The 14,220-nt window shown below is 39.0% G+C and overlaps 1 protein-coding gene across 3 annotated transcripts; it reads right to left on the bottom strand.

Annotated features, from left to right (window-relative positions):
• Window positions 1-9,608: 9,608 nt before the first annotated feature.
• PDP2 (pyruvate dehyrogenase phosphatase catalytic subunit 2) lies at window positions 9,609-14,166 on the bottom strand. 3 transcript variants are annotated; one of them, XM_035891521.1, is made up of 3 exons: window positions 13,974-14,166; window positions 13,607-13,700; window positions 9,610-11,795 (listed from the first exon to the last, which is right to left on the bottom strand). In XM_035891521.1, exon 3 carries the CDS (start codon window positions 11,737-11,739, stop codon window positions 10,135-10,137), a length of 1,605 nt encoding a protein of 534 aa, XP_035747414.1. In that variant the 5' UTR covers window positions 11,740-11,795; window positions 13,607-13,700; window positions 13,974-14,166; the 3' UTR covers window positions 9,610-10,134. The 3 variants fall into 3 exon arrangements, with proteins under 3 accessions (XP_035747415.1, XP_035747414.1, XP_009634208.1); XM_035891522.1 differs by lacking the exon at window positions 13,607-13,700 and having other exon boundaries at window positions 9,609-11,795; XM_009635913.2 differs by having other exon boundaries at window positions 13,607-14,166.
• Between the last annotated feature and the right edge of the window lie 54 nt (window positions 14,167-14,220).

Here is a 14,220-nt window from a genome sequence, read left to right as displayed (position 1 = left end):
ACTAGATAGTTTAGAGGTTTCATGCATTTTCCATTAGTAATCCTACTCGAGATATTGAAATAGAATCACATATCCATAAGTTTACTTCACCACTTCAGCACCAAGTGTTGACAGAAGAGACATATCTGCCGCTTACATATGAAGATGATAGGCAGAGGTTAACAAGATTTTAATTTTATACAAGTCTCACCTGAAGAGGATAGCTCAGTATACCAGAAATCATTTGTTTATCCTACTGTATACACTTCATATATTTTCCTTAACTACCCTAGTTTTTTCTCCTTTCCTTCCAATATATGCTGCCTTGAATCTCTTTTCCAGATGGTTTCTATCACCCTTAACAGTAATATAAAAATAGTCCATTTGTAATGTAAAGGTTCAGAACCAATTAGCTGTCTTAGCTTTCTTTTCATCAGCTAAAAACTTCTGTCTATCAGATCACATTGTTCCAGCTGAGATCCTAATGAGCCAAAATTTCTCATTTTGGTGGCCCCTAAATTCTATTTATAGAGTCCTTTACAACAATGCATTCATCTGTTCAGAAAACAGCGTCTGACTGTGCTCAAAAATAAGTTATAAGCAGCCATGTCAGCAAATACTAGATAGAGGTAGTGCTGAAAGAGGGAAATGAATACTTCAAGCTCATTTATGATTTATGTGTTCAGGGTTGAAATGGAAGGGGCACATAATAATGAACAATGGAAATACCTCTTGTTTGGAGAGTGAGGATGAATACAACTTTGGGCTTGAATAGGTTATTAATAGGTTATTGATCTAAGCTATTTCTGCTACCAAAAATAGCAGCTAAGTTCAAGAACTGGCCAGCAAGAAGCAAAAATACACTCCATCAGCCAATAGCTAAAATACTTCTGCACAACCATAAGAATATGAACTTACAATCTTCAGAGTCCTGGGTAATGCACATCTAAAATGACGTCTCTTTTGCAGTTTGAATGCAACATCCAGGAGTTTCACACTCTTAGTCCTTCCGAGTTTTTCAAGGAGAGGTCAATTGCCTCTGGACCCAGTCCCAGGATGTTAGGGCAGTGAAATCTTATGTGGTCTCAAGGGAGAGCACAGCAGTGCATGTTCTACTCCAGGCCAGGGAATCAAAATATCCCATGATTTTTTAGAGGTAGACATTTGTTGATTTTTTTACTCTACCAGCTTCATCCATGGCCACAGCTCAGAGGATAATGATCCTATTGACCAGTGCCTCAAGAGATCTGACATCCGAGGCAATACCTACATCACTGTCATGCTTTGTTTTAATTCAACACCATCTTGAAAGTAAGAGGGAGAGTTTGACATGTTGCTAAGGAGCATGGCAGAAACATGCAGTCATGCCTCTAAGTTCATGGGAAAGCTCTTGAAGGGGCTAAGACTTCATCTGGTCAGGTACAGAAAACCTCACTAGATAAAAATAAAAGTTTAAATGGATGCACATTCATACCTCTTCATAGAGCATAAAAATCACATTTTCATATTACAAAAATATATTTAAAGTAGCAAAATCTCTGTACTCATGACTGTCTAGGATACTAGCTTGCCTACAGTTCTTGCTTTTCACCTGTAGATCAAATGACAGTTTTTAGATACATATATATATAGTATAAAAAGCTGCATAAATCACTTGGTCTGGTGAATAGTACAACCTGTTTCAAATGTATTTAGTAACTCTTACATTTTTATCTAGACATGTGAACTCCTGCAACAATTTACAGTTTTTACAAAAGCTGTTTGATTACAGCCAAGTCATTCGCTAGTTTTTAATAAAGAGGTACCGGCAATTGAGCTGAGATCATGCTACCAACAGTCTGCATCAATTAGCAATTTCAACTCAAGTAAGAAAAATTAATCATCATTTAACCAGATTTCATTCAGTGGTATCTCTGCAAATTCCTACACAAGCATACTCTTACCCTACATGGAAAAGAAGGGAGCCAGTATTGTGGGTGCTTCCTTTTTTCCATCAATGCACATGGCCAATTAATTTATTCTCAGCTGCAGTTCCCAAGACGCCAAACTTTACAAGTAGCCATTCCCCTGCGCGTTTGGTACCACTGCTGTAACACGAGTGTTTGAGGAATAAGGACTTCAGGTACAGCTGCACCAATCTACACCTCTGAAGTTTTGAGGAAATACAAGGACAGACAGATTTTGTTTCAGTACAACATTGGCATTTTGCAGTAAGAACAAAAAGTAAGTGCAGGTTCACCTGTTGTTACATTTACTGAGTTGCATTATTTCTGCTGCCCTAATTAAACATCAGAACTTTACAATTCTTAACTTCTTCAAAAACCTGTAATGAAGTAATAGAAAATTCTTACACTAAGGTGAAAAAGGATCTGTTACATCTGTAATGGGAAAGTTTTTGAACTCTTTCAACAACAGAAGTTTCACAGGAGATTGTTTTCATCAGCAGGATGAATAAAAGATGAGTTGGCAGGTGAATAAGAGAAATGCTTATTACAAGCATTCGCTGAAAATGACACTAGAATGCCTCTAAAAGCCCGACTAAAAAAAAACAAACAAAAAACACTTAAAAAATTAACTAGCACTCCAGAAAAGGGAATAGAGTATGCCTACTTTTATGTCAGGTGGTTGGAAAACCACACAGAAATTGAATTAAAAATGAAATTGAATCCCCGTTTTCTTTTTGTAACAGAGCTGTGAAAAATAAGGGCAGCGATGTCACAATGGTTTTGTGGTTTTTACAGAGAGTTCTACACTCTCTTCTGCATAAGGTCACCAGAGAAACTTTTAGCCTATTGACTAGTGCGATCTGTTCTACTGTAGCCAAAGATTTCAAAAACATGGGGCTTATTTTTATTATGACTCCGTTTAAAGTAACCAACCTTTTCAGCAGTGCTAGGCACATTTTTTGAAAAAGGATCAGGGTCATTAGGGAATTTACTCTCTACTATTATCATAGTTTAATAAATACAGAAATTATCTCTTATTCATAAGCACAGCTCCGCAAATGAGATTAAGGTCCTGTGTACATGCCTCAGGAACTCGCAGGAGATATCACAGCAAGGAAAGCCACTGGCAAACAGTAAGTTTCTTAATGCGTGGCAACATCAGAATTAGGGATGGATGCACAGCTCATTTGCTTTATGTATGCTCACAAACATTAAGAGATAGCTATTTTGTTTTGTTTAAAAGAAGATGGTGCAACATGAGCCCCAACCCTGGAAGATTTTAGTCATGACCTAGTTTCTCTGAAAATCTAGCCAAATGACTAGATTTCACTTTCAAAAGAGAGAGAACACAGCAAAGATGATTAGCAAATGTATCAGATGGGTTTGAGATCAGAACCTGACCCAAGTCCATGGAGAATCAACTCTGTAACCCAAACACTGCAGCTTTGCTCTGCCCCACTACCGCCCATCATTTTAATCTTTCAGTTTAGTTGCCAGTATTGTCCGAGTACTTTACCTTCACGGTAAGTGGTTAGAAACAGAGACTCAAACATATCTCAGGCTGAAGTTTGGGATTAAACAGAAGGTAAAGTTGGCCTAATAGGAGGATGCATTACTTCCATCTTTGATAACAAAGACGACAAAGCAACTACTGTTTATCACCCAGCACTTCAGATGTTTGATATTTGCTGTGCTATAACACAACATTGCTGTAACAGCAAACAGTTGAAAAAACTTTTCTATAACTGCTTGTAGGACCACTCACATACACACCAGGCTGAAAGCACGTCCTGACGCACTCTAGAATTCCCTCACCTGCTGTGTGTGGAAGAAAGCCACGAACCCCTCCTCATAAAAAAAAAAAAAAAAAAAAAAAAAAAGGCAATGTTGACCCCTTTTTCTTAAAATAGTTACCCAGAACAATAAATAGAAAACAAACCACTATGGAGTAATGGGAAAAGAAGAGAGAGAGAAGTGGGGTGTGGAAAGAGCAACAGCAAGAGATGCAAGTTTTGATAAGCACTATCCAATGCAGTCAAATTTTACCAGAAGATAAAGGCAAAAATTTAAAAAAAAAAAAAAAAAAAAAAAGGTGCGAGGGGCCAAAACCCCTCCACCACTAAACAAACCAAACACTAATTTATTTCTCAAACCCTCATCTTATTCAAGAATCCCAGCTGACAATGAGGTTGAACCAAGATCTCTGTGAACACCTAGGCTGAACAGTAGATCTCCAGCTCCTCACAGCAGCAAGTTCCTCCTGGAGCATTTCAATGTAGTTTCTGGACTAAAAATTTGTCCAAACCAAACCAATTTAACCTAATCCATAGCATAGCCATGGGGCAGCTGTGGCCACCCGCAGCTTCTGAGCTGCCTGACAGCAAGGTCCAGACACTCCACTAATGGCTGAATAAACATTTCTTCAGCATAGGAAGCATCTTTTCCTCTTGTGCAGCTGAAGACTCTTCAGGAAATTCAGACAAGTGCCTCTTGGCTTCACTTTCACATTCTCATACCTAGCAGTGCCAGGGCAAGGAGACTGTTATCCACAAAGCTTAACCACTTAGGGTACTTGGGCCACTAAAACTTTGTTTACCTTCTGTTTAATCCCAAACTTCAGCCTGAGGTATGTTTGAGTCTCTGTTTCTAACCACTTACCATGAAGGTAAAGTACTCGGACAATACTGGCAACTAACATTAAAGTTAATCAAACTCTTGCTCAGATTACGCAGTCACAGAATTTTTAAGATGTGTGCAAGTGATTTGCGGACTTTTTTTTTCCCTCCATTTTTCAGTAGCAGCTGAAATTTATGTTACAAATACATATATAAAAGCAAAGAGACTGAAGTCGTAACACAGCTCTCCTTTTGCAAAACTCAGATGACATCTTCTGGCCAACCTCGGTTCTGCAGGTATGAAATCAAAGATTGATTCAGTAAAGCACGGAAATTTAAATCCTTTTTGTTAAAAAAAAACAAAAAAACAACGCAGAACTGTGGAGCATGAAGTAGTGATGCAAGAGCCACCTCAAAGCAACAAAGACCATTTCAGAGAGTGCGAAGCAAAGCACGCTGAACAAGAACAGAAAAGAGCATGTCTGAGCTCAGAACCCCCCTGAGCTGACAGTAAGCTGCTGGTTTCTAATGCTCTTCAGTAGCCTACAGCCAGGAAGAACTATTTGCACAGCTTGCATCTTTTGGCAGATTTGAGAGAAGTACGAAGTCAGAGTCTGAACTAACCAACCCACTCTAGAACAAGTCCCTATAGGACTGGCTCCAAAATTTCAGCAGGGAGGCACGAGAAGTATGCTTTATGACCCACTTATCTGCTGCCTAGGGTTCCAGCAGGCTTTTAAGCATTGCTCATTCACCACTTTTTTCCCCCTCAGCATTCTTTCTAATTTAAAAAAAGTTGCCAGAAGGCAAAAACCATACTTTTTTTTCTCTTTAAGAAATGAGAAGTGCCCCGTTAAAGTTTGCTTAACCCAAATAAAAACCACAATTCTGCTTCCTTTTCACAATCGCTTGGCACCCAGCTATCTTTTTCCTTCAAGTTGTTAAAGGGCTTTAGTCAAACCATTCTGAGAGTCTCCGACAGCACAGGCTCAAAGAAACCAAACTCAAGTAGACGCATGGTGCTGTAGTGCAGGCCAACGGGCTGTAAAGACCCTGAGCAGAAATTAAATAATGCGATAAGAAGACTCTTACCTGACTGACAACCGGAGTGATCCGACAGGAGCAGTTTGAAATGGTTTTTCAGGATAAAGACAAAGATTTGTAAAATTTCAAGTGTTTTATTTGACAATAATACTTCTTTCAAAGTTAACCTCTCCACAACAGATATAAAGAAGAAAAACCCTTTTTTCTTCATGTCACACCATGCTTTGTAACTCCAAGAGAAACACATGCCTGGGAGTCCTACTTTTCTACTTTCTACTGAAGTATTAAACCTGTGGTAGTAAAGAGCACACACCACCAGTGTGACCAGTTGATATATGGTAAGGCCACAAAGCGTGCACAGTTCTACTTTCAGTTCTTAGTACAATTGTATCTCTGAACACAGAAGCTCTGTTTGACTAAAACAATGAACACTTCCAAAAAACTCTTCCTCAAAGTTTAGACAAATATCTTCTTTTGGAATTAAAAAAAAAAAAAAAAGAAAAAAAGAAAAAAATCTGTCCCAAATTTCCTTTTAACTCCCCAAAAAAGAAAAGCATTTAGAATTAATGGAAATAAAGTTAAGCCTCAAAGACTAAGTACATGAACACTTGCCTTGCTACCAGTCTGTTGTAATTCAATGATTTAATCAATGCTTCTATAGATGATGTATTTATAGGTTTTTTTGCATTATTTTTAAGACAATTACAGCACACACTTGATGTGCACATTACAATGGTGCTTTAACTGCTGCTGGACACACATGTGCACGTGAGCCTATCAAAGTTAAAATATTTTTACGTAGATTGTCAGATTAACTAAAGCACAATTTGGATATTTTGGCCAGTGAACTTGTGCTCCCTCTGCTGACCGGTTAATTTAGCAGAACCTCAATAGTATCAAGATGTCCTTACTTTTATATATAAACAATTATTTCCATTGTGGGAAAACTGCAGCACTACAAACACTTAAGCAAACTCACACCACCTACTCAAACTATTTACTTTTATCCTAGCTTGAGCATTTATGCTCTCTGACCTGGAATCTGGCATCTTTTCATATGAGCATTCAGCAGAAAGAATACCAGATTCCAGTACAGCAACCAAAACATTAAGTCTTTCATCCACTTAATGAAGATTAGTTATAAGTGTGAAATTTTTACTTACAAAAACAGTGATTCCCCTCATTGTTTACATAGAAGTTACAAAAAAAAAACCCAACAAAAAGACCCCTCAAAGCTCCAAATACATTATGAAGGTCCGAATACTTAAATATAAAATAAGCATCATAATTTAGGAACATGGAATAAGAGTTCTGGAGAAAAAAAAAAAAACTGGCAAAGTTGCATTTCAACCAAAGGTTTAAGTTTTAGGAAAAAAATATTTTTCTAGTATTTACATTAGTGTTTAACCTCAAATGTTTTACTTGAGAGTCATAATGCCCATAATACCACATTTTGAGACACAGAATTTGTGTGACTGGTTTTGACTATTGCTTCTCTGGAACACTAAGGAAATAAAGAAAATGAATGCCAAGCAGAACTATCCAACCTAAACTAAACAGACTGCCTGCAAAGATGTTCATTCCAACATATTTTCAGTATTGCAGGACTCTAAACATGCTATTCAAGTCTTCGCATCATTGTGCTTGCCAGAGCAGATTAATGCATTCAGTTCACTCATTTTTTTAAACATTGTAGATTCTCCAAGTCACAAAATACTACTTTTATAAATGCCTATTAACTGTGTTTGCAGTTAGAGATGAAAGTGTCTATGATTCAGTTCAAACAGGTAGAATCGAATCATTATTTTCCTAACTACAAGTATGGTTAGGTTGCTTTCATTGGCCTGCAACAAACTCCAGGGAGCATGCAGTTAAATCCATGATCTGCATTTAAAAAAAAACAAAAAAACAAAACAAAACCAAGCCTCCAAAACCAAGCCTCTAACTAGTTTAATGTTATCATTTTCCACTATAGGATAATTATAGCATTGCATGTTAAACTGAGCAAAACTAACATGAAGTTAGAAACAGTACCTTTCTTACTGTCAAGCATGTTCCCCAAAACAATCATTATCGATTTGCAGTTACAACGGCCTACACAAAATAGCACATCCAGGATTAACACTGGATGACAGTGCCATAATGACACTTTCAAAAGACAACCTAGATTTCACCACTGGGTGGTAAAAAGAACAAAACAGCTTATTTTTATTTTATTATTATATACTAGCTGGTTTGCTACATTACTTTTGCAGTTGCAGGTTTACTCTACATCAAAAGTTTTCTATATTATCTTCATAAAAAAATGTATCACTTCATATCAGCTCTAATATGGTTTGGCCCCTTTGTTCCTCTAGCTACACTGTATAGTAATTTCTCCATTAAGAGGTAGGCTAGAAATGCATTCTTTTACTGCTTTATGTCTAAATTTCCAGAAGCAAGACATCACAAAAGGATTTTTAAGACCAAATGGAAACAGCTCACTTAGAGCCAAAAGGTTTTAGGAACACTGCTGAAGAGCTCCCCTCCTCACCCAATTGCCTCCTAGGCAGGCCAGACGCCTCCTGAGGGTAACACAGGGCCTGACCTTCATTGTTTGCCTTTTTCTGGCAGATTAACTCAGTCTCCACAGCACCAGCCTTAAGGACGAGGGCACACTTTAAAGTAAATTGGACCAAAGGAACAAGAATTTCAGCAGCCTCCGTAACATCTTGGACGTATCTGAAGTCCCTGTCACCAAGATTTAAGTGTCAGATTTCTTAAGGCAATCCTGTTCTGTTGATATCAAGGGGAATAGACCTACTCATTTTATCTGAAAAATAGGGTTTACCTGCCTCCAGGGTAAATTGCTGGACATACTCCAATACACACTAGACAAAAAAAAAAATTGAGTAAATTAGTTTTCCAGAATAGAAGTTTTTTACGGATGCATTTAGAGATTGCAATTGTAGCACTGAATTACAGGTCAATCCTGAATCACCAAAAGCATGAATATTTTTTAAACAGCTTTAGTTTCCTTCTAATCAATCTTCAAAACAGATTATTTAAATGCCTGAAAAAGGACTGAGAAGTTTTATTGGGAGGAAAAGCATACAAAAAGCCTCAAATCCACAACTGCTACTGGTTTATGCCCCAAAGATCTCATCTACTTAAGACCCTGAGAAAAATTTAAGTACTTTTTAATCTGCTAAACTGCAGAAGGATAATGCTTTTATTTTAACTCAAGTTCAGGAAAAAAAGCAATATTTTTGTCTGCTCTGCTGCACCCACACAAGTTCTTACTCAGTAGCAACAGCAGTAAACAGCCCTGTATTCTCAGTACGCATATTCTCGTGGGCAACAGTTACTGCTGTGCTTAAACAAGGAAGAGTTGCTAAAGAACACCATATGTGAAATTTAAGAAAATATAGCTAATTTGCAAGCTTGGATGGGCACTCTAGAAAGCACAGTATAACAGAAAACTTGTAAAATACACAGAAGTATATGTTCAGAAATCAGAACATACATTCATTAGAGAAAAGTGACTGCACCTATAAGGAAAACCCGATGTCCAAAGGCAAAAAGAAGAGTAAAATAAAGATTAAACACATTTTGCTGAAATATCAGCACTGCTATTTCTCCCCCTGTAAGTTAAATCTGAAGAGAAAGGTGCTCTCTCTTTTGCTGTATTTACATTTAGATAAATTTTTGGACTTCTAGACCTGTCAAACTTCATTTAAATTACAGTTGGTGGATTTGATGCACAGCATTTCATAGATCAATACTTAATAAGAGGGTATATTCTTTACAAGTTAGACACTTAAACGTTCAAGTCTGGTACGTTAACTCCTAAACAGGGAATTGTGAAGTCCCTCATGTGTGTTTGAGCTGTAGTTGTCACAGAAGTCCACACACAGAGTTAAGAGAATATGCATTCATGCTTCAAAATAATTGCAGAAGAAAACATGATTTTGTTTCCTAGCTTAAAATAAAGACTAAGAAAAAAAAAAAAGTCTGATAATCCCAGGGCTCTTTGAACAGCCTTCTTTAGCGTTGTCTTCACATATACAAGGCAATTTGTTAAAGTATCTGACACCATTACATCAAATAAAGGTTTGGTAGTTTCTTTATTTAATTCAATTACAGTGCTTCAGTAGGATGCTACTCATTTTCCACAAGAGCGGAGCCTTTCTTACACTCCATGCAGCTACAGGTATTATCTGTCTCTCTATTAAACTGTACCGGTCTCAATGAAATTTGTCTCATTTGTTCATTTAGCAAGTTTACCAGTGGTTCCCATGGAATCAGAACTGGGTCAGCAATCTTTAGTTCAGTTACATTCCAGTGAGCTTTTAGGAAAACATCTTTCTTCAGTACGTGCAGACCTGGAGACCCAGGGAACTTTCACTAAACTCACTTCTAGAAAGTTAATTTTCAAGACTAGTAAGTAACAAAAAGATTTAGGACCTTCCAGACCAAAACACTGGTAACAGCTTGACTATCAGAAAAAACCAGCAATGGTTTCAGCATCAAAGTGGACTAGTGGTATAGAATAGCAGCAGTGCAAGTCTCTATTCATTATTTCTGTAGTAATTTTCAATTGTTTCCGAATTAAAATACACCACAGTAACTGTGATATCATCTCTGTACATTCTTGCAAGGTCTTCAGGCAGCGTCAGCATTGCAGCAAGTTTCTCTTGGTCCACTTCCCCATACTCATTACTTCCAATTGCATGCCTTATTAAATGAGTAGCTATGTTCTGGTCAAGCGAGGCAATGCCTCTGTTTTTCCTCTGAAGTAACAAGCTGTGCATATAACCCAAATTAACTGGTTTCTCAAAAGCCAGTTGTGGTTTCTGCACATTAAGCTCCGTAAGCTGTCCAGCAACAAGTTGCACAACCTTCTCATTACTTAGCATCTCCCATAGTCCATCCGAAGCAATAACCAGAAATTTATCCTTGCTTCTTAATTTGTGGTATGTGACTTCAGGCTCTGCAGTTAAATAAGGGGGTGTATGATAGTTTGGAGGAACGTACTGATAAATATTTAAAGCCTCGAGATCACAGCTATTCTCAAGAACACTGTGTTGCAATTCTTTACTCCATTTTAATTGCACATCTCCAAAAGCTCTGGAGGGCATGAGAATCCCCAGTAACCTGTCATTCACAAATAGGGTTTTCTCCTCAGATCTAGGATGTTCTCTCTTCAGTCTTCTAATTTCAAATTCATCGAAGGCATTGTGGTCTCGGGTTAGAGGAAGAGTTGACCACGTTCCATCTTCTTCACGAACCCCTAAAATTGCTCTGCAATCACCAGTATTTGCAACATGCAAGTGAACACCATCAACGTGAGCTACGCAGGCTGTTGCACCAGAAAAAGCTACCTGAAGGGCAATATTTCTCATCAATTCATTTTCCTGGGGAGCCTGAACTTCCAGTGATATGTCCGAGTCTAACCTTTTGAACGCACATATCATGGCTTCTTCTAAACTAAATCCTGGCTCAGTGTCTAGGTCCAGTAAGTGTTGCCAGTAAACCCGCAGGTTTTCAAAATACTGTGAAGTTATTTCTCGATACTCTACATCATTTGGATGCTTGTGCCACTGCAGAATAGGCAGAACTGGTTTCATGTGCTCCACGGCAAGCTCGATCTCTTCCAAGGTTTGCCGAGACATGAGAGAAACCGCTATATAATGAAGTAGTCTCTCACTGACTGCCTGAGCACACGCAGAACCTGCGTGACCATCAAAGACTCCAAACATCATCCCTTTGGTCTGCAAGCAAGTGGCTGCACTTCTGCGGTCTTCAATAGGGGTGTTAGATGCCAACTGGTTACTTTCAAATCTCAACACAGAATTTGCATTTTTACCATTCAAATGCAGTATTTTATGGGATAGTTCACCTGCTCTGAGTATATCATTGATCTGTGATGGAGACAATTGGTAAGAGAAATGTTCTTCTTCTGTGGAAGTGTGTCGGAATGCTTTTTTTAAGGAGAAAATATTGTCTAAGCTGCAGCTCCCAGCAGGGTAGAGACGTGTCTTGGAGAAAACAAGCTTCCATTTTATCTTGTTTCTGTTTGGGATACAGATGGAGTACAAACGTCCTTTTCCTTGTAAAACAATGCTGTTTCTTGCTGAGCTTAAGACCCAGGATGATACAGTTCTTGACATCATAAGTCACTCCACAAATAGGAGCACCTTCCTTCAGTAACACAGAATGTCCTTACAGCCTGGAATATAAGAATAGGAAAGGTATAAAATTTAGAAGGTTCAGAAGAAGCTTTCTATATAGCAATAAAAAAGCAAGTCTAGAGTTCACAGAAATATTTAGGACTTATTTCCCAAAGAAGACCGCTATAGACAGACACATCTTAGAAATGATTCAATTTCCATCCCTTAATTATAACCCTGGTGAATTTAGCTTAGGACATGACTGCCCCTCTCCAGTTAACTCATCAGAAAAGCCAATTTTTATTTTCCAGGTGCTTTTTCCTCATGTGGCAAGGCTAAGAAAAAATCCCAACAGTACAAAAAATGTAATCATAAACTGTTCAGTGAAAATCCTCATCTAACATGACACAGAACAAACAGATCCAACAAGTTAGAAAACAGGAACTCAGGTGACAATTGATGTGCAACTTTTAAAAAGCCTGCTAGAGTACAACTCTATTAATACACTCTAAATATCAAAACCAATGGAAGGTCAGTACTCAAACCCTACGGAAAAGCCTGAAAGATGTGGCAAATTAATGAATTATATGAATTGCCATGATCCTCACATCTAGAACAAGCTAGTCTACCTTTCCAATTCTGTTCCAGCTTATAAGCTTGACTTTTTTTTTTTTTTAATCTTCAAGCTCTTCACCAACCTTCACACAGGTAGGATTTTTCCGCACAGCTGAAGGGAGATTCTACTGCTGGTTGATTAATGCATTTATCATGGCATTGTGCACTTTGATGCAGTGAGAGTTACATTGTTCATTTTGTTCTTGTTCATTTGAGGTACAATTAGAATAAGCAGCTGTGAAAAGCTCTGCTGCCAACAGCACTAAAACCTAGGGCAGCTGAAGTTCTTCAGTTGCCATGGGGGAGGTCCATCATATCATCTCCTACTTTAAGCAAGGTATTCAAGCTGTGGGGAATTGCTAAGGACAACCAGATGCTTACTCCACAATAGAATGTTGCCCCACAGATTTCAAAAGCTAACTGTATAGTAGCACCACAAGTACAGTTACTCCCAGAAGATCATGCTAGCAGCCAGTTAGAACAATATAGGGTTTTTTGTAAGCTCTGAACCACTTTCAGGTGGCCTGTAACACTGTGTGCTCTAGGTGGTCCCAGGCCAAAGATGCTACATACTACTGCGATTTTGGGGGTTTTTTAGCAGTACATTTCATGAGAAATAACAAGCAGCCAGCCTAACCAGCTGCATAAAAATTGTTCTAAGAAATCAGCATGAGCTAAAAACAAACTTTAACTATTCCAAACAAAAGGCCTACTGATACAACCCAAGGACTTCACTGAAATCCCATCTGGAAAACAAAAGCAACATGTCACAAAACATCTGTGAAGTGTACCACCCACGCTTAACAACAGAGAACAGTAGACAATCCCCCACCAACAAGGATCCCACCACTACCATTCTGGGGACAAGTGAACACACAGCATAATTTTGCTGCTGATGTCAGGAGAGCAGATAGAAAAGACGATGTCAGTTCATTAGTTGAGGCTTGCCTGTGGTCTCCTGGGACACCGGCATCTCCCAACACAACTGACACCTTTTGTTGTACGGCAGAGAGACCACAACCAAAATAAAGCTAATAGGAAGACAGCTGATACCACTAACTCCAGCACCAGCTAAACCCAAAAAGGACCAACAGTGCAAGACAAGCCTTCGTGTTTGCTGACCTTTCCCAGGCCATTCCCCATCCTGTTTTTTCTTTCTCTTCCCACCCTTCTGAACCACTGAAATTAAAATAATGACGACTTTCATGTTCTTGAATCAAAAAGCAGATAGAAACAGTGTTTTAAACAAACTTACCCTGTTCACATCAGCTGGCTGACAGACACAAGCAAGGTGGTGGGGTTTTTTCCTAGCACCGGAGTTGCCAAATACCATTTAGACATGTGTTTGCCTGAGGTCAGGTAGTATCAATCAGTCCTGACGCACATTTCTGAACCACCCCTACTCACTGTCCAGAGCTGTAATTTTCACATCCTCAGGTTCCCACCCCGTCACAGCATGCAGACTCCACTGCTCCTGCCCAGGACACCCACCCACGTCCGTTAGCCGCTCCAGCAGAAGCTACGTTAAAATACAGTAGCAGTGCTAATAAAAGCAACGTGCTAAAGACCATTATGCAAGAGCCAATTACATAAACCTTACGCTCCCTGCGCAGCACACCTACCGCTTCAGCACTTCCTCATCAGGTGAATTAGCCTCATCCTTGAATCCCCAGCCGCCCCTGCAGCACAGCCCGCTTGCTGCTGGGAAGTCAGAGTACGCACCGGGGGCTCACAGAAGAGGAAAGCCCGCTTTTCCCAATAAGATCCCTATTGCATTTCGGTTTACAGCCCCCCAGCACCCCCATATTCCCTTCACGCACGCTCCCGCTCCTGCCCACACACCCAACCCCCATCCCACGCACCAGCCCC

Source organism: Egretta garzetta, unplaced genomic scaffold (assembly GCF_000687185.1).
Source record: "Egretta garzetta isolate BGI_Z169 unplaced genomic scaffold, ASM68718v1 scaffold23, whole genome shotgun sequence".
Classification (NCBI taxonomy): Eukaryota; Metazoa; Chordata; class Aves; order Pelecaniformes; family Ardeidae; genus Egretta; species Egretta garzetta.
The sequence above is the reverse complement of the archived record's forward strand: the minus strand, read 5'-3'. Positions and strand labels throughout refer to the sequence as shown.

Excerpts from the sequence above, each read along its gene's own strand:
- PDP2 (XM_035891522.1), bottom strand. The coding sequence starts at position 11,739 with ATGATGTCAAGAACTGTATCATCCTGGGTCTTAAGCTCAGCAAGAAAC.